We start from the raw sequence: 20,610 nt of genomic DNA, 5'->3' as shown, positions 1-20,610 counted from the left end.
TAACAGTGAGACTATATTGACATACAGCACCAGCAATGGGGGGAAGGAAGGAGGGAGGTGGATCAGGGGCAGCTAGCTGACCACACAGGACTGCTGGCAGCACAGAAGACCATGCATGGCAAGCAGGAGGGTTAGTGGTAGCACATCAGCCATGGTGGCAAGAGGGAGGGAGGGTGCAGGAGCATGCACAAAGGCCCATGAAAGACAGAAGGGAAGGGTAGGGGCTGGACACAGACAAAAGAGGGCAGGGGAAAGGTTTTCACTACAGGCCACGCAGGATAGGCAGAAGGAGCAATTGCAGCACAAGAGAGCATGGAGATCAGAAGGGATTGCTAGCAAACTGGACAATGAGGGAGAGGAGGGAGTTAATATGGGCATGGGACTTGGACAGGCAGGGTTGAGGTGGCAGCCATCTGCCCATGCTAAGCAGGTGGGAGGGGCAGTGGCAACTCAACAGAACACTCATGGAATATGGTGGGCAAAAAGGAGGGGGCAGACAGACTTCGTATGGCAGGGAAGGGAGAGTAGGGGCAGCAAGCTACACACACAGTCTAAGCAAGAAGGCAATGATGGGGTATAGAATTTGGCAACAGAGGGCTTGAGGACTGGCCAGAGACATCAAGCTAAATAGGGGGTAGTGGCTGTACATCGGACCATGCAGGGCTGGAGGGAGGGGGCTGGTGCATTGACTCAGACAACAGAGGGTAAGGAGGAGGTGGATTGGGCAGCAAGCTAATTTTTTAAGGCAGGCAGGAAGGGCAGTGGCAGAGCTATGGCCACACATATCTGTAGTGAGAGAGCAGGGTCATGGACTTGGGCAAGTGATGGCAAAAAGGAGAGGTGGGAGCTGGAGCAGCAAGCTTGGGTGGAGAAAGCTCAATGCCAGGTCAGGCTCTGCATCCCCCGCCTCCCAACTAAGCATTGTGATGGGCATCTTACTTAACGCTAAAAAACCCAAAAACCTTCGATATCCACTGAAAAAACATGTTATAAGGTCGTTATAGTTAGGAAATAGAATTAAAAAACCTTAGAATTTTACTGAAAAAAATAAAGGTCACATGGATGTTACAGTTAGGCTGAGATTTCACTCATGCAAAACCAGTGAAATTCAGCAGTTATAGATACCTGAGCTAACTATAAATTATGCCCCTGCAATGCACTGCTTATTACCTCATATATTACACATGACATGGTCAGTGACATCACTTATGACATCACTGAGGACTTCTTAAATGACATCACTGTCAATTTGAGTGTTAAACATATATACTAAGGCACTACAAAAGTATCACATACTCCCAGATATACAAATGTTGTTTTCCTTTGATATCTCCAAAACTGTTGAATAGATTTACGCCAATTAACAAAAAGCATATTCTGCGGAAGAAAATCTAACTTTCTGCCTAATTTGATGTAATTCCGTCCAGCGGTTCTGGCTGCAGGCGTGTCTAAACACTCTGTGGGAATTAACATATGAAATGCACTTTTCTTGACACCCCTGCCCCCCATTTGTCTTGAACCATGCTTGACGGACCACTCTGAAACTTTCCATGCACAACAAGAAACACTGGCACACTAATATTTTGAAAGTTATGTGATGTCTCATCAACCGATATCAAAGATATAGGCAAGTCAAAAAGCTAAAGACGTCCTTGAAAACCCATACCCACCCTAAACCCTAAAAATCCCTTGCCACCCATAACCTAGTACCCACCTAAACCCTAAAATGTCCCTTAACACCCAATAACCCATACACCCCTCAACCCTAAAAACTCCCTACCCACACCCACTGTAAACCCTAAACAATCACTTGCCACTCAAAACCCACATCCACCCTAAACCCTAAATATTCCCTTGCCGCCCAAAAACCCATATTCACCCTAAAGCCTATAAAAATCCCTTTCGACTCAAAAACCTCATACCCACCTTAAAAAATCCTTTCTCAACAAAAAAACGACACCCGCCCTAAACCCTATAAATGCCCTTACCCTAATGTGTGTGTGTATGTATGTATGTGTGTATATATATATATATATATATATATATATATAATCTACTGGTGGTCGCCAGTAGATAGTTATAGTTAGGATCGTGTTTCCATAGGAAATCCGCAACATTCTATTTGGAATAACTTTGGCGCCGATTGATGAATCCTCGCGAAATTTTCAAAATAGGTGGGGCGCTCCGCTCCTTCCCTGAAAGTCTCGGGGGGATTCGTCAAGCGGGGGCTGAGAAAAAGGGGGGGTCCCAAAACGCGTTTTCCCCATGCATTTTTCCATAGGACCTTTAGTCCAAGCTACAGCCCGAACGGCTGAACAGAATTACTTGAAATTTGGCAGAGAGGTAGTACTCAGGTCAGGGATGTGCCTTTTGCAGGTCTGGTGTAAATCTGTTCAGTATTTCCTGAGAAAATAGCATTTAAAAGCATATATATATCTATAAGCGCGCACCGTGCGCGTACGGTAAAACTTACCGTACGCGCACACTGCCGTGCGCGAGCGCGATTCTGATTGGTTGTTAGATCGTAGTAAACATTCGAATCGGTCGAAACCAGGAAGTGTCGGCCGCCATTTTGTCTCTCGCAGTCTGAGGGGGTGAAAAACAAAGGTGGAGAACGTGAAAAGGGGGCAGGGTGGACAGTTCCTGACCCCCTAGCGTTTGTCAGGGGGTCCCAGAAGGACCCCCAAGGGCCAAAATTTCCTTTAATTTTTTTGCGAAAAATCGTGGAGTACGCGTAGCGTGCGCGTACGGTAGAAACGGAAAAATTCCGCAAACTGCGTAACGAGTGCGCGTGGTGCGCGAAGCCCACAGCGCGCGCACGGTGCGCAAAGCGCACCGTGTGCGTACGGTACGCGCACGGTGAAAAACCTTAAAAAAAAAAAAAAATACATGACTTAGCATTTAAAAAACCGTACAAATTCACTGAAAAAACCTCACGTCATCAGCAGAGGATTGCGGTCGCGTGAGTTATAGTTGCCTGCACTAACTATAACGGGGGAATTTCAATGGTTTTTCACGAGTGAAATGTCCAGCTAACTATAACATGTGTGAAACCTATGGTTTTTTAAGTGAATTTGCAAGGTTTTTTAAATGCTAATTCCTAACTATAACGTGTGTGAAACCTATGGTTTTTTCAGTGTATATATGTATATATATATATATATATATATATATATATATATATATATATATATATATATATATATATATATATATATATATATATATATATATACTTAAAAAAAAACATAGGTTTCAGGGGTGTTCCAGTTAGCTGGACAATTTACTCTTACAAAACCCTAGAAATTCCCCCGTTATAGTTAGTTCAGCTAACTATAACTTGCGCGCCCACAATGCTCTGATGATGACGTTACATATTACATCACTTATGACATGGTCAGTGAAATCACTCTTGACATCACTGATGACATCTCAAATGACAAGGGGCACGGCGTAGACCACCTCTCTGTAACGCAGCGCAGTGGTGCTTACTGGAAGCATCTTGTGGGTAGTTGGCCCCCCAGCGCGTTTTAAGTTGCAAAAATTAATTCCTCCTCAATTCAGAGGGTCCCTAGGGGCCATCTAGCCCACCAGTTACCTCCAGTATGTGCCAGAGAGCTGCGTTGCAGAGAGGTGTTCAGAGGCCATGCCCCTTTTTACAACACTCTGCAGCTCAGCTCCGTGGCGCTTACTGGAGGTACCTGGTGGGCTAGTTGGCCCCCAGGGACCCTCAGGATTGAAGAGGAATTAATTCCAGAACTTAAAACGCGTCACAGGACGTGTTTGCACACATATCACCTCAGGCCCGCCCCCTCCTTTCACCACTGTGCAAACGCGCCCCGTGGCGCGTTTCAAGTTGGGGGATTAACTCCCCTTGACTCCTGAGGGTCCCTGGGGGGCAACTAGCCCACCAGCTCCCTCCATTAAGCGCCACAGAGCTGTGTTTCAGAGAGGTGTAAAAACGGGGCGTGGCCACAGAACACCTCTCTGCAACACAGCCCCCTGGCGCATACTGGAGGTTCCTGGTGGGCTAGTTGGCCCCCAGGGACCCCCAGTATTCAAGGGAAATTAGCTCCCCCTCTGCAAATGCGCCAGTTTGCATAGTGCAGCAGCGAGGGGGCGGGCCTCTGCGGGATGCCGTTTTTCCCCCCCACTTTTTTAAGAAGGGGGGCTGTGTGGCCCCCTTCTTTTCTTCTTTTTTTATTTTATTTGTTTTAACAAAAATAATTTTTAAGGGGGCTGCGTGGCCCCCCTCCCAAGGCCTTAATCGGCCCGGGGACCTTTATTTTAATTTTTTTACTCTTTTGGAGGGGGGCTGTGTTGCTCCTCTCCCGGGCCACCTATGGCCCCGGGGACCCCATCCCCCGGGGCCTGGCCTCTCATTGGGGACCGTGGGGCGGTCCCTAATCCCCCCACAGTCCCAGCAGGCTCCCCGCCTCCTGCGGGAGCCGGCATTGCTTTTCCACATGGGGAGCTGCTAAGATGCAGCTCGCCATAGCAAACTACAGTGTCCCGGGGGTAGGCACCCCGGGACACTGCAGGAGCCGGCCCTGGTGGTTGGCGGTCCCCAGGGCCATGACAAGGCTCCAGGAGGGGGGTCGTGCGGCCCCCCTCCCACATTCTACAAAGCCAACACAGTTCCCTGGTGTTGCACGCCACCTAGCGCAAGTCGTTTCTACGACTTGCGATGTAAAGCTACGCGTGGTAACAACGCAGTTGTTAAAATGACCGCGTTGTTGCCTACTTGCGTGGTAACAGCATTGTAACCGCTGTTTCCCACACATACATATATACATACAACAATCCCAAATGGAATGGTACATCCAAAGTAGAAACAGGTATGGACTCCAAAGATCTGGTGGATCAAATGTTATTGCTCAAATCATGTCTATGGCGTGTTTCGGCCACCTCGAGTGGCCTTGATCACATTTAAACACTCTGTGACATTGTTATCATTTAAAAACCTATCTTGTTACCACGTGATTGACCTTACGACTAGGATTGAGAAAAGACTATCAAAAGAACCCTCTCTTTGATAAACAAAACAGACTCATGGCTTAGTTCAACTTCATACATTATAGACCTGGTAAAATGACAGAATATATAACAAAAAGTGCCAGTAGGCACGATTAAAAATTATTATATAAGGATCCCAAATGCTCTACCTTTAGAAAAATGCCCATTCTAGAATTCAACAATGTCTATAAATTCCATTTTGATTGCGTAACTCTGTCCATGTAAAATAATTATGCTGTTATATAATTACAAAATTGGATTCATATTTAAATTTGCATACCCTCAATATAAAATAACACTGTAAAGCACCAATGCTTAACATAATGCAAATTATAAATGGTGATTATTAAACATATTACTGACTCAAAACGGTTCAGATCATCAAAACAGTTATATTATATATATGTATATATTTATATATGTACGTATGTATATGTGTGTATGTACATGTGTCGATTTCACCAACGCTGCACTTAGTGGTTCCCTGCCTTCGGCGTCGGTGCCTGACAACGGCAGCCGCTCACAATGCAAAAGCATTCCTGTAATTTTGCCTACAGCGACAAAAAACGAAGATACGGCACACCAGAGAACTGCACAATAACTTTATTGTGCACCAGTTTAAAGACAACGCGTTTTGGCGTTAGCCTTTCTCAAGTGATTTCCTGTACAGCAATCCCCTTCAAAAATAGGCCCCACGGTGCATAGACATCGAAAAGTTTCCGGTGATTTTAAAATACACATGTACTCAAACCAAAAACATTTGTATATACAAATGTAGCTGCGATTTCAATGTAACACACTTCATCCTGTTAGTTCAATAATATCATCGATTAAAATAAACTTATAAATAAACTATCAGGAAGTTACAACTTTGTCAATAAAGTTGAGTCTGCATATCAGTGAGCAATCGACTATTAATTACGTCGGGCCGCTTTTACTGCATATTAAAACTTGTTGTTATTTCATGATCTATTGCAATACATTCCTTGCTGATCATATTAGCGATGATAGTCAGTCACCTTCTCAACCATGGTAATGCATTATTCAGCCATGATAATAAGTTGTTCACAATAAATGGAAATGATTTAAAATAAAGTTTAAATCAACAACGACTTTCATTAGATTCATGTATATACATGCTGAATAGAAAACAAACTGCAATATCCAACACCTAATTCTATGCGGGATGAATTTAGCGACCATCATGTTACGCCATATTTCGCTGGTGCCATGCAATTATTGACAAGTGCCATATCACACATTTCTATTACTTGAATTACAAATGTCCCTATACAATTCATTCATTAATAGGGATCAACACCTTATCTGGAGTCAATGCAATTGTATTGGGATGGAGACAGGAAGGCCTATATGTGGTGCAAAGAAATTAGTGGGACTGTGGTGAGTGAGCGCCCCTCACAGTGCCTGGAGCAAAGTGGAAAAAAATAAAATGGTCACAAGGTATCACTGAATTATTAAGTGATACCTACAAGGCTTGAGCATTAATGTGACACCTTTTAGCCTAAGATGCCTGAATAGGAATCTATCGTTAACCGTTACTGGTTTCAATCCAATGCTTCACATTAAAATTGTGATAATATAATATTAATAAGAAAAATTTAAATTTAAAAACAGGTGAAAGTTTCAGATGATGCACAGCTCCACTTTGACATAAGAGAATCTTTTAACAACCTATATGTGTGGCAAGCTCCTCTCCCCCATTCAGACCTTTAGGTGTTTTACAATCCAAACCAATAATATATTTATATTAAAGGATCTTGAGATTCTTCTCTCTGTCTCCCCCTCCGATGTGCCTGGGAATTATATCAATTTCATAGAATTGGAGACAGCTATTATTGCTCCTGTGCCTCTCTGCGAAATGTCGGGCCACCGGTTAATTATAAGCACGGTTGGTTATAGCCCGAAGATGCTGTAATATTCTCATTTTTAGTGGTAGTTTTGTGCTGCCCACGTACCGGAGGCCACAAGGGCACTCAAGCACGTAGACAGCAAAGTCACTGTTGCAGTTGATAGGATGTTTTATCAATTTGATTTCTCCTGAACCTGCCAAATACTCTTTACAGATTTTACCATTGTGGCACGCTTTACACGTGCTAAATGTGTTAGACCCATTCAGCGCTTTGAGCCAATGAGATTTGGTACCGTCTTGGAGATAGCTGTGCACTAGCCGGTCATTCAAGGACTTCGCTCGTTTATAAGTCACTTGTTGGCTTAATCCTACATGATTCCCTATTATGGGATTCACTGTTATCAGATTCCAGTGGGTTTTCATTGCGTTTTTGAGTGCCCATGCACCCCTGCTGAAACTCGTGATCATTCTCGGGGTTTCCCTACCTCCACATTTATAGTTCCTAGTGGACCTGCTGGATGGATCAAATAAATCATTATCAATTTTATTCTGTACTTTTTCTTTCTCTTTCTGTAAAACCTTCTTTTTATACCCTCTATCCTCAAAACGAGTCATAATGATTTGCTGTTTCGCCTGAAAATCCTCATTAGTACTGCAATTGCGGCGAGCCCGTAGCATCTCCCCATAGGGGATACTTTGTACTAGGGAATAGGGTGATGGCTAGCCGCATGTAGAACGGTATTGCCGGCTGTCTCTTTGCGAAACAGTCGGTTTGTGTTCTTTCCCTGTTTGATCTCAACTGCTATGTTTAAGAATTCACAATAGTTGGAGCTTACCGAATGTGTGAATTGGAGATTTTAGATTATTATCCCCCAGATTCTCAGTGAACTCATTTGCAAGGGTTTCTGGTCCATCTCAAATATGGAATACATCATCTATATACCTGACCCATATAAGTATGTGGTCAGTATATCTTTCAAAGGTTTCTGTCCAGACTGTTTGCTCCTCCCACCAGCCTAGGAATAAATTCGCTAGACTGGGGGCGAAACAAGTGCCCATTGTGGTGCCCGACCGCTGTCACTAAACTGATTTCTTAAAAAGAAAAATATTATCCTGTAGTCAGAAAAGCATCATTTCCTCAAGCATCTTATTATGCTGCCAGTATTCAGTATGTCTGCTCTTCAAAAAATACATACATGCTGCTACACTCAAAGTTTGTTCTATACACGTGTACAGAGAGCAAATATCTTGCACCATCATATGACAGCCGTCCTCCCACTGAACATCATGTATTCTGCGCAGAAAGTCAGAGCTGTCCTTACAATATGATCTCAAATTTAGGACATATAGAGAAACAAATCCAAGAAGATTGCGGTGTTCTCCAATATTCCTCCATTTGAGGAGACTATCCGTCGCCCTGGTGGAGAAGTGACATTCTTGGGGATTTTTGGCAGAAAATATACACACGGCATGCGTGGATTCTCTGTTCTCAGAAATTTGTATCCATCTGCATCCAACAATCCCTGATGGTACCAGTTTCCCAAACGACGATGATATTCCTGTATAGTTTGTCTGTATATTTCCCAGTTGATCAGTTCATAACAGGTTTCAATGAACAGCTGTCTCATTGCCTCTGCTCTATAGTTGGTTAGGTCCATGACAACAACATTGCCCCTCTTAGCGGTGGGCTGGATCACAATGCTAGTATCTTTCCCCAAGCCATTTATTGATGTCCTTTGACTTTTTGATAGGTTGGCATTTCTGGGCCTATTTGTTACTTTCCGCATCTTTTTCAAGTCAGTTATGACTGCTGAGCCATAGGCTTCGATGTTATTATACGGTACGTTGGGGTTATACTTTGATTTCAATTTTAATCCACTATGGTTGATACGACTGGTAGTCACGCCACAGGACTCCATTACTAGATGAATATTGTCTTCTTGATTATTAATTTCCAACTCATACATGTCCTGTAACAACTCTGTATCTTGTACTTTTAGATCAGTATTGATGGCACTGTTACATAGGTCAGCCACAGATTTTTTGGATCCCACAGTTATTTCATATCATTTCATTAATTTCATTTTTCGAGTATACAAAAACACATCAATTCTAGTGTCAGTATAGTTAAAATTGCTAGTTGGACAGAAGGACAAGCCTAATTGCAGTACAGCTGTTTCTTCCTCTGTCAGTGTTCTAGATGATAGCTTGATTACTGATTTATTTTCTTGCTCCTCTTTAGGCGATGGAATTTGCACACTTCTGCCTCCTCTTCTGCCAGTTAATCTTCGTCTTTTTTTGTCCCTCGTCCTCTTCTTGGTGCCTGTCCATTAAGAGAGCTAAAATTATCCCTAAGTGGGTGTGTTTCAATTTTACATGATTAAAACATTTATATTCCTGTTAGTAAGGTCCAGGACCTCAGGAGCAAGTATTGTCACCTTAAGGTTCGCTGCGCTGCTTACAGGTTTTCGAAGAAGTTTCCAACCACAGCCTCTGTTTCATACTTATGAGATGGTGCTCCTCTTCGCGGCTTCGACAGACCGCGCAGTTCAATGATTCAACAAATTGCCTGAAAGCTGTTCCTAGGGCACACAGCAGCTTGCCTGCCATCCGGCATGTCTTTCACAGCTTGCTCCCAAATCCTGGAATTTGATTATTGCCCGACGCGTTTCAAGGCATTCAGCCTCTTACTCATGGGCTTTGTTTGTAAAAAGCAACGCAGACTCTCTCAATTGCACTTCCGGCATACTTATTGGTTTCTCATTTTGCCCCCAAGCATCATGGAATTCGTAGTCCATTAAGAGAGCTGTAATTATCCCTAAGTGGGTGTGTTGCAATTTTACATGATTAAAACATTTATATTCCGCATCATCTATTGGGACCCCCCCAGGAGCGGGTCCATTAAATAATGCACAATTCCTTTCAAGCCAAGGATGACGACACCTTGTGTGGTGCTGTAAAAGCATTTTATTCGGCCTTAATCGTACCCGTTTCGGAGAGTCCTGCTCCTTGCTCACCGATAAAGTATTGAAAGCGGCCATTTTAAAACTTTTTTCTGTGTGGTTTCTACGGGACACGTGAAAAACAACAAAATAATAAAAAGTGAAAACCGACTCGTATTTTTTCACTTTGCCTAGCATTTTTCCACATTGATCTTTTACACAATTGTAAAAACTTTACGACGATATTCGTCTGCAGTTACCAAATCACATGATCCCATTTGCGTATTTCATTTGTGGCAGTTTTCTGTTATAGTGCAAGTTTATAATAATTAAAATTAATATTAAATAATATTTACACAATTTACACGAATTAGAAAACATGTTCACAGAATTAATATCAGCAACAGATTGATGTTGCTTCAACAAAAACTCGCCCAAGTGAGCAATTTTATCACTATTTTGTTCTATGAGCCTCTCAAAATCGAGCCCCTGTGGGCTGTCTGCCATCTAACAATCCACAGAAACCCATTGTGCACACTCCCCGCCCAAGTGGGCCACTGAAGATTTTGCTTTAGTACTTTTCGGTCTGTTTGTTAAAACCCTTCTTCCCTATTAAGAAACATAATAAAAAACCTCATCTTTTTCTACAAAAACTTGCGAGACAGAAATCCAGGTTTACATATTTACAAGTGAGTGTACAAGTCTTCTTCTACAGTCAGACCTTCTGGATACTTGGATTTCAATTCAATTATGTAGCGGGACTCAAGTTTCCTAAGCTTCTTTTCCCTGTTTGCGCCATGTTTGTCAACTGCCACTGCATCGATCACATAATATGTGAGACCTTTATTGTCTTTACCATGGAGCTTTTCGAAATGGCACACGACTGGATAGGTGCGATTGCCATTCTTACTAGCCCGCAAATGCTGCAAAATTCTTTTGTGGGCTTCCAGAATTGTGCTGCCTACGTACCGCAGGTCACATGGGCACTGCAGCACGCAGACAGCAAATTCAGTTTTGTAGTTAAATTTGCCCTTTATTTTTCTCATTGTACTGGACAAACCCAGTTTGTATTGGGTAGTATTAATTCCATAGAGGCATGCCTTGCATCTAGAATATATATATATATATATATATATATATATATATATATATATATATATTTTTTTTTTTACAAAGCTCCTCGTAATAAGGGATGACGACGCCGTGTTCTGGCCAACAATACTTTTATTTAAGTCGACTGGTAGGACGCGTTTCGCCTGTCCTGAAGGCTTGTTCACCAACAACATAACGGTTTTGGACAGCCATTTTAAATACAGTGTTAATGTCATGTCACATGACCTGACTACAAAAATAGTGTATTAGACGAAAGACTGTTTGTTTCTGCAACATTTTAGCACGAACACAGTCGCGTTTCAATTTCAAAGTAAAACATGTCATTCACATTGTGATTATGCATAGTTTTTTACCATAATTAATAGACACTTTATAGTTAAAAAATCATTCTATTTTTACATTCATTGCGCAAATATCTTATTAAATATGAGAGCCATTCAAATAATTAGTGGCACCCCATCTTTAAAATAACAAAACCGCCTTTTAGCTGTCAGCGAAACACGGAGTGGCGCGCAACATTTGAACATGCTAATCACATCGTTATTACTGAAGCATTAGTAACGGATTAAACCCAAGTGGGTTACCGCATCCTACCAAGAATTCATTCTTTTCTTTGGCTATACACACACACATAAACATGTAAAAACTTCCAACTCCCAAGTGGGCCAATAACCACTATTGCTTACTTCTACCCTCTTCCAACAAATGTGTCACCCTGTGAAAATTAAATAATTAGAACGGTTGCAGAGAAGTTGCCAAAGCTATAACCACTTTGCACTTAAAACGTCATCAAGCCTGGAATTATTATAAATGTGTAATCAAGTCCTCTTCAATGTTCAATCCTGAAGGAATTCATGTATTCAATTCCAAAATGTAACAGGACTCCAGCTTTCTCAACTTTTTTCTCTATTTCCACCTCGTATATTTGGTGGAATATATTCTATTACAAAATATGAAAGACCTTGTGTATTCTTGTTGTAATGTGACCCGCAACAGGGTAGGTTCTATCCCCATTGCGTATCGCTCTTAGATGCTGTAGCACCCTTTTGTGGACTGGATGAATCGTGCTGCCCACGTACCTCGGGCCACAAGGGCACTGAAGGACGTAGACAGCAAAATCCATTTTACAGGTGAAGTATCCTTTGATCTTTTTCATTCGTTTAGACAGACCCAAATCGTATGGCTGAGTATTTTTTCCAAAGCCACACGCTTTGCATTTTGTGCATTTGATTATCCCCTTCTTAGGTTTTAACCAAGTCGATGCATGTCTACTTGGCTGCTTTTTCGTAACCATATTACTCACCAGCATCTGTTTGAAAGATTGTGCTCTTCTAAACGTAATTTCTGGTCTTTTCTGTACCGATTTTCCCAGTATCGGATCATTACATATTAAGTGCTAATGCTTAGTAAGTATACTCCTAATTTTGCCATGTTGACGATTGTATGCAGTGATCATTCTTGCTTGATTTTTTTTTTTTATCATTTTCTCGCATGATTTTACTCTGGCTAGGATTAAAGAGGATCTCCTCTCTGGTTCTCTTTTTGGCTTTACTTGTTGCTGCTTGCATATATTCAACATATATGTATATATTCAACAGTTACCTGAGCTAACTACAACTTATGCCCCTGCAATGCGCTACTTATGACCTCACATATTACAACACTCAAGACATGGTCAGTGACAAAAGTGTATTGTTTTTACCCACCACGCTCTAAGGGTATTTCAGTTACCTACAATACTTCTTGCTGTTCTGATTAAAACATGTGAATGTATGAGGGATGTATATCTGATTGGTATGTAGTTCCTAAGTTTGAGTGTTCAGGTCTGGGAAAAAGTGCCCTCACACACCCGAAGGATGTCATGCTTCATCATTGGGCCTGCTCCTTATCGGGCCGGCGCTGCAATGCCCGATGGGCACCCGCGAAGGGGCTCTTTGGCAGAGATCTTTTTGATGAAGCCGTTAGGTGTGTGTGGGTGCGTGGAATAGGTAGTCTAGTGAGTGCAAAGTGGTTTAGTGATTAGAACTGATCAGCAGATTCAGGATGATTTGATTTCTCAATGTTTGACAGTCTTTTGCTGTATTGACACTTACAAGGTTTTGGCATTTTATTAAAACTCATTGTTTTCCGGCTTTGTGCAACAGAAAACAAATTCTAGTACGTAACGGTTTCTGCCAGATGGAAAGTTAAATCCCATTTGTGTTATTTGTATTTTTATGTTGCCTCCCTGCAAGCAATTAGACACACATTTTGTTTTCTTTTCAGGCAACAACGCTGCTGACCATGGATAAATATGCACAGCAAGACATTCCAAATATTAACAATACATGCTTTAAGCTGAACTCTTTTCAGCTACAGGCTTTACTGCAGAATTATCACTGTGCCCCTGATGAGCCGTACATCCCAACAGTAAGTCCATGCCGCTCTGGTGAACGCACATCATATTAATTTATACTTTTAATCCACTGTGGTCCAGTTGGATTTGTTTAATTTAACAGGTCACGTTTGTTGTCCTGGTGTATCGTGAAGTGTATTGTGCTCTGACAGGTGGCTGTGGGTCAGATGTAAATTTCTGTTATGGTATTAAGTTTGATCTGTTGTAAAATGCTATTAAGTGTCACATCTAATGTCAGCACCATGCGCAAAAGCACTAGCTATATACGTGCAGCCTAGTTCACCAGGGGCTTGTATGACTTTTTTACATTTCTAAGACACGATGCTCAACAACTGTCTGATCCATAAAATTAGAATCAGTGTCTCAGGAAAGCCTAGCCTCTAACGCAGTGGTTCTTAACGTTTGACTTTTGTGATTTGAACCGCAAAATTAATTTAAGGAAACAAGCATTTGTCAAATAAATACACAAATTATGAAATATTTTGTTTAGTTCACAAGCCAATATTTTTTTTAAATATCACAATTCTTGGTTTAAAAGGGCGGTTGGTGCTTTTCCAATTTCAATTGAGGTAATGCTTAGCCCATACTATATTCTTTTTGATGCACTTGCACTGCTCTCATGAATCAATCTGAGGATACTATTTAATTTTTAGCCTCCAATTTCAAATTCCATCACGTTTACAGAACATTTAAAAATTGACAGTTTTACATAGTGCTTATTGATTTATATAGGCTTTATTAATCTGTTATTATTTAATTTTCTAAGCAGTCGTGAACCCCCTGGATAGGCATCACGGATCTCCAGGGTTCCCAGACCACAGGTTAAGAACCACTGCTTTAGTGGAGAAGAGCAAAGTGAAACTCTACCCATTTAGTTAAAATGTTCTCTCTCTGCAAATGCGCCTGAAAGGAAACCACCATCTGAATAATAAGAATTGGGCAAACTGCAGATCATGAATAAGCTTTGCGTTGGTGGCTATCTCTAGCAATGTGTTCTGTCCCTGTTCCACAGCCAGCTCTTTTTCTGGTCAGGAAGCTCTGTAACTAATAATATTTATTGTTAACCAGTGTACTGTTTTATAAAAAATAGTAATTTTTCCTACCAGCCCTATTACAATCTAATAATTTCCAAAGGATAAATCTACCTACAGATTTCGCACCTTAAGACCTGTCTCCCCAGGTTTCAGACTGGTTCAGAAAATATTTACCCTAGCAGTAGCTCGCCAGTGCCGCTAAGGGCACCACATGGCTTCAATCACGACTCAACTTTACACCATTGGCCTGAAATACGTTTAATCATACACAATGAGTTAATTTCCTATTTGTGTCTCAACGTAGTCTGGAGCACTCTTGTGCTTCACCGCCAACATTTCTTCCAGCTTCAACACCAATTAGGTCAAATATCACCTCAAATATTCCAGGTTTCAAATCCTGCCATAGTTGCATGACATCTGCATGTGACATTTTAGATCTGTTAATAATGAAGGGGCCTGCCACTCATGTCACGTTATGCACTCGAAAGCCATCAGGATGCCAATTGTTTTTGCCACTGCATGGCGGGAAATGCCAAAGCATAATGCTTTTCCTTCAGATAAGTCACTGGAGAAGAGATGATCTTCCTAGAAACTTGAAGAGCCCAATATGAAGAACAAATCCTTTTCCTCAAATAAAAAATCCAGTTTCTAGGCCCATTCTGCGTCACAATGCCGTTCCCAGACGCTGGGCTCATCCTTGGTGCCAGTTTCTAAGCTACAGAAGATACAACCAGAATTTGATTTCATCTGCTGATCCCACACAGGTGAAAGTTTTCTGTCTGGCTGTATTGGACACCTTTTAGACAGAACTCGCAGGAGCGGATCCTTCAGACTTGGCAACTCTGGAGGCTCAGACACTTTACGTCTCCACACCTTCACACGAAAAGTCTGGCTCTCCCACAAAGCCAATGGTTTTTATACATCTTTTAATGCATAAGAAATAAGCAAATTTGTAAATTCCGCTTGGCATGACTAATGATAACCATTTTGGACGAATCAGAATCACGTCGGCCATAGAAAGTTTTTTGCACTAACCCAGTTTGAAAGAAGAGTTAGAGAACATCTTCCATTAGCTTCCACAGCAACAACAGTCCGGAGATGTACAACATAATGTGAAAAATTCTCAAACAAAGATTTATACACTAGTGTGCTAGGAAGCCTTTATCAGAACGTCCAGTGGAAATGTCATTCATAAAAGTTACATTAGGAATACAATGAAAAGTGTAATTCTCAATACATGCTCTCAAAAGGAAAATAAACAATTGTCACAGTGTCAAAATGGGGAGAGAACACTCTAAATTGATTGAGAGGGGTGATGAGCAACAGTAAGTTGAATAGAACTTCAAATACAGCATCCATTTTAATAAAATAGCGTCTCTATGAAAACTTGGCATAACTAAAGTACATTAATAAACATTTCTAAATCTCTAAATAAAATCCTTTTAAGTGCAGCATTATTAATTCATCAGTTGCGACGATATTATTCTGAAAAATCATTATTATTCACAAATTATTTTACAAGTTTCACATTCAGAAAAACTTTAACAGTGCCCAAGACTAACATTTTGCAAGGATTCGTAGTCATCTGCTTCAGTCGCTGAAACTTTACTCCATTTTAAGACGGCCCTCTCTGAATATATACAGGAATCCTTTTCCAAATTGGTTAAAATTACTCAAAACTGATTCTGAAGTCCGTTTTGGATTCGGTAGTTACTGTGACATGAGCATGGCTTTCACATTGCACATCATGCATGGATGCCTTCTAGTGGCTTTTTGGGAGAGATCAATATCACTCTGAGGGACAACAGGGTTGCTGTACTACTTCTCTTGGACCTCTCAGCTGCCTTCAACACAGTTGACCATGACACTAATCCAAAGGCTCTACAAAGCCGGCATAGAGGAGACTGCCCTCGACTGGCTCACACGCTACCATCAAAACAGAACAAATGCCATCCATTCGCCATCTTTTTTATCCAAACCATACCTCACATAAGCATGGGTCCCTCAAGGCTCCATAATTTCATCCATGCTTTTCAACATCTACATGAAGTAATTACCGGCAATCATAAAAGAATTTCAGCTGACATGCTATAACTTTGCTGATGACACACAAATGCTTCTTAAATTGGAAAGCCCCAACAACATTGGAAACTCAAATCTTCAGTTGTCTCAGAGCCATTGATCAGTAGATGGCATTGAGCCATTACAAATTGAATGTTTCCAAAACAGAGATACTCACATGTGGCGATTGGAAAAATGATGACCCACTTTGACCTGGCCTGACGATCTGAGACCACCTCCTAAAATATCTAACGAGTAAGAAAGCTTGTAATTACCATGGACTCCAAGTTATCACTAAATGCCCAAGTGGACAAATAGGCAAGATCAAGCTTCATAACTATGAAAACTCTGTGACGCATCTTCTCCGTCTAAACTTGATTACACCAACAGCCTCTACCACAGATCATCTTTATCAACTATGAAAAGACTACAACAGATTCAGAACTCTGCTTCCAGACTACTCCTACAACTAAAGCCACAAGCCCATATCTCCCCTACCTTGAGGGCACTGCATTGGTTACCAGAAGATCCACATTCAAGCTGCCTTGTATCAACTCCAAAGTAATACATGGAACAGGAACGCTTTTCATCAGGAATAAAATCATCAAATACGTTCAACGAAGTAACATCTGCTCCCGCACATAACTTCAAAATTCCACCATACAAGGAAAAAAACCATAGATGGCACATCTTTCTCTATTCAAGCAGCCAAGCTATTATATTCATTTTTCCCAAACATAAGATCCACAGATAACAATGTTATCTTCAGAAGACTAATCAAGAGTTTGCTCCTTCCGACATAACCACCATACTCAAACACTAATGTACAACATATTACTGTGTATATAAACATTTAATTTGGATTATATGTATATATCTAGATATGTGTATTTCTTGATATAAATCTGGATCATTATAAGTATTATTTATCTATATATTTATTACTTCACTCCTACTGTAAAAAGAAAAGGGCTCTCTCCAATGCACTACTCCTTATTTCACCCTATACCTCTCCCAATATATTTCCACTCTGACTCATCCTAATTCTCATTCTACTACTATGATTTTCAAAATAACCCTTTCTAGACTCTTCCCTCCTCTATATCTTCTTGGATCACCCCAAACCTCATTTTTATACAATGATCTTGCAAACAACCCTTTTAAATTCTTCCCTCACCTATCTCTCCATTGACTCACCCCAAATCACATGTTCACTGCTCTTTACTAATCCACCACTAATCCTTTTTGGGTTCCGGAGTAGCGTGCTACTCACCGAAAAGTGCTTTGGCGCCTTGTCTGGGGTAGTAAGCACTGTATAAATACAATTTCAATACTATATCTGCCCTTCGAGGGTAAGCCGTTTTTTGATGAAAAGGCTGACTCCTCTATAAAGTACTTCAAGAATAGCACAGATACAGCCCGCTCACTGGATCGATCTTCTCCTGCAAAAGGAGTTCCACAAACAATACGGAAGGTTCAGGGGCTTCTCCAGGACTCAGCATTCCTGGCAGAGACCCCTCCACACACATTTGAGGCCTTCATCCTCTGCTGTATCAAAACTATTTTTCATTTTTACTACCATCCACTTAGCCACCAATTTAAAGTTGATTACAATTGACCTCAGTGTCATCCAGTTGATCAACAAGGCTATTCCCTACCCTTCTTGTCCCTTGTCCTGTACTGCCCTCCCTCCCCCTAGAAAATGTTCCCTGCTTCCACCTCGATTCTGAAGAAAACCTTGCCATGCTAAACAGAGGGGTTGACCAAGTGATTCCTCTGGAAGAAAGGGTTTGACTCCTTATACTTCTTAACCCCAAGAAGGAGGAATGTCTGAAATCCATCCTTGATCTGACTTTTGAACTTATTTGCTTGTTAGACACGGTTAAGTTACTGTCTCTGAGCCAGGTTCTGCTGGTCTGAACATGGAGGATGGTTGGGATCATTGCCTCCAGGACACCTTCTTTCGCCTTAGTTATACCAGCCCACAGATGTTACTGTGGGCTTCCATCACTGTCAGTTTGAACTTTTGCCATTCACGCTGATGAGCGGGGGTAGTGTTTTCACAAAGTGTTGGTAGTTGAGGCATCTTCATTGATGTGATCATGAGTAAATGTATGTTCGAGGCATATGAGCTGCAGATTATACACTGTGCATAGCTCGCCATCTGGTGTTGGGCCCAGATGTTTGCAGTTTGTTTTTCCTCTTGGAAAGTCTTTGGAAGTCACGAGTTCGGTGACTCCTCCTTTGGTTCGTATTGCGCATGGGCTTCAGCTCCATCCTCAGATTGTTTTTTTCCGCCATCGGGCTCGGATGTAATACTTCGCGCTCCGGTTCTGGACTTCCCAGTTCAACGATCGACGCAAAAATCCTCGCTCATCGAGCTTCTTCAGATAATAAATCATCTTACTCACCTTCTTTTCGGCACTTCTTCGATTCCGGTCGTCGACGGCGGCCTTCGGGCCTATTCCGGCTCCGGTCTCGGCTGATGGAAAGAACTCCCTTCAAGAAGTGCCCTCGATGTGGGTCCAAGTTTCCCCACACCGATCTTCATGAGGTGTGCAACCTCTGCCTCCCCCAGAACACGAGGCCCGAGACTGTCCTGCCTGCAAGTCTTTTCGCTCTAAAAAGACCATTCGAGATCGACGGGCTAGATGCAACATGGTGCACTCCTCGACCTCCGCTCCAGTCGACATCTTCGAAGACGACGTCGAAGCTCCGGGACAGCAGAACATCGAACAGGAGGATGACTACCTCGTCAGCGCTTCCGAGGCCGACGACTCAGATGAGGAGGATATCACCCCGGCGCAGCGGGTTGTGAGTACAATACCCCCTCCCACGCCGATACCGATAAAGGCTTCGGTCACACCTTCGCCTCCGGGCCTAGGCAAGACCAAGGACACTGCTTCTCACACCCCACCTTCAGGCCCGGTAAAGAAGCCTATTAAGCCTTCCGGCAGCTCGGGCTCGAGCCAGCCGACCACCGGTGCCGAAAAACACCCTTCGGCACCGAAGAAAAAATCGGCCTCCACCTCCACACCGAACCCGGCACCCAAGCCTTCGGTGTCGAAACCTGCTCCTCCGGCGCCGACCAAACATCACAAGACCCTCGGCACCGACACTCCCGTGCCGAGGCCTTCTTCGGCACCGACCAAAGAATCGGAGGTTCCAAAGAAGCACGGCTTAGATAAGCCTAAAAAGCCATCAGCCCCGAAAACTTCGGCGCCGACCGAACAACCAGTGTCGCAGGAACTTTTCACACCGGATCCTCTGCAAAAAACACTCACCAAGGATCCAAAAACTGGACACTTGACATTGTCTTCAAAAAAGAGACACTTGGACAAACCAGCTCCACCTCCACCTCCAAAGAGAAAGGACATTGCTACCTCTCCTTTCAGGGTGCCTTCCCCACCTCCTCCATCCTCTCCACCTCCACCCCCTCCACCTCATCGTTCCCCCCCACCTTGTCTCCTGTCCCAGACGATTTGGGAGACCCTTATTATGATCCAGCAGATGTGCCACAAGACCCCACCCCTACTGGATCTCCAGACCCATGGGATGATTATAACAATCCGGACATCCCAGATGTCCCACAGGATGACCTTTACCCATCTAGGCCATCCCCACCTGAAGATTCCTTGGGGTTTCACCACTTGTTACAAAGGGCGGCACACTACCACGGGGTGGAGTTACATACTGACCCAGCGGAGGAAGATTTTCTCCTAGTCACCTTTGATAATGCACATAGGTCTACTGCCATTCTACCTATGTTAAAGGGCGTAATTAAACATGCACCTGAGGTTTTTAAAGACCCAGTCAGGGCCAGGGTCCTAAACCCTCATATAGAGAAGAAAAACAAAGCCGCCCCCACAGACCCTTCATACATTAAAGGCCCTGCACCATTGGATTCCCTAGTGGTATCTACAGCTAGGAAGCGCTCAAATTCTCAGGCGTCGGGCGAAGCACCACCACCTGACAAAGAGTCCAAGCTCCTAGACGCGTCAGGGAAGCGCACTGCGTCACAAGCTGCCAATATATGGCGTATCGCCAATACGCAAGCACTGTTGGCCCGATACGACAGGGCGCATTATGATGAGCTAGAGACCATCATGCACCATCTCCCTGAAAAGTACCTCGATACGCTGTGCCCTAGATGCAGCAGATACAGCCTCCAGAGACAAT

General features: G+C 42.6%; 1 protein-coding gene across 16 annotated transcripts in view; it reads left to right on the top strand.

The window, feature by feature from the left end:
- Positions 1 to 20,610, top strand: part of AFDN (afadin, adherens junction formation factor) — a 1,598,291-nt gene that overhangs the window by 802,141 nt on the left and 775,540 nt on the right. For all 16 annotated transcript variants that reach the window (XM_085611917.1, XM_085611916.1, XM_085611915.1 and 13 more), the window contains one exon: positions 13,207 to 13,350. In XM_085611917.1, the coding sequence (XP_085468043.1) occupies positions 13,207 to 13,350 (144 nt within the window). The remainder of the gene's footprint in view (positions 1 to 13,206; positions 13,351 to 20,610) is intronic.

The sequence above is a fragment of the Triturus cristatus genome, chromosome 6 (genome assembly GCF_964204655.1).
Source record: "Triturus cristatus chromosome 6, aTriCri1.1, whole genome shotgun sequence".
NCBI classification, from domain to species: Eukaryota; Metazoa; Chordata; class Amphibia; order Caudata; family Salamandridae; genus Triturus; species Triturus cristatus.
This window is presented reverse-complemented; position numbering and strand designations above follow the sequence as displayed.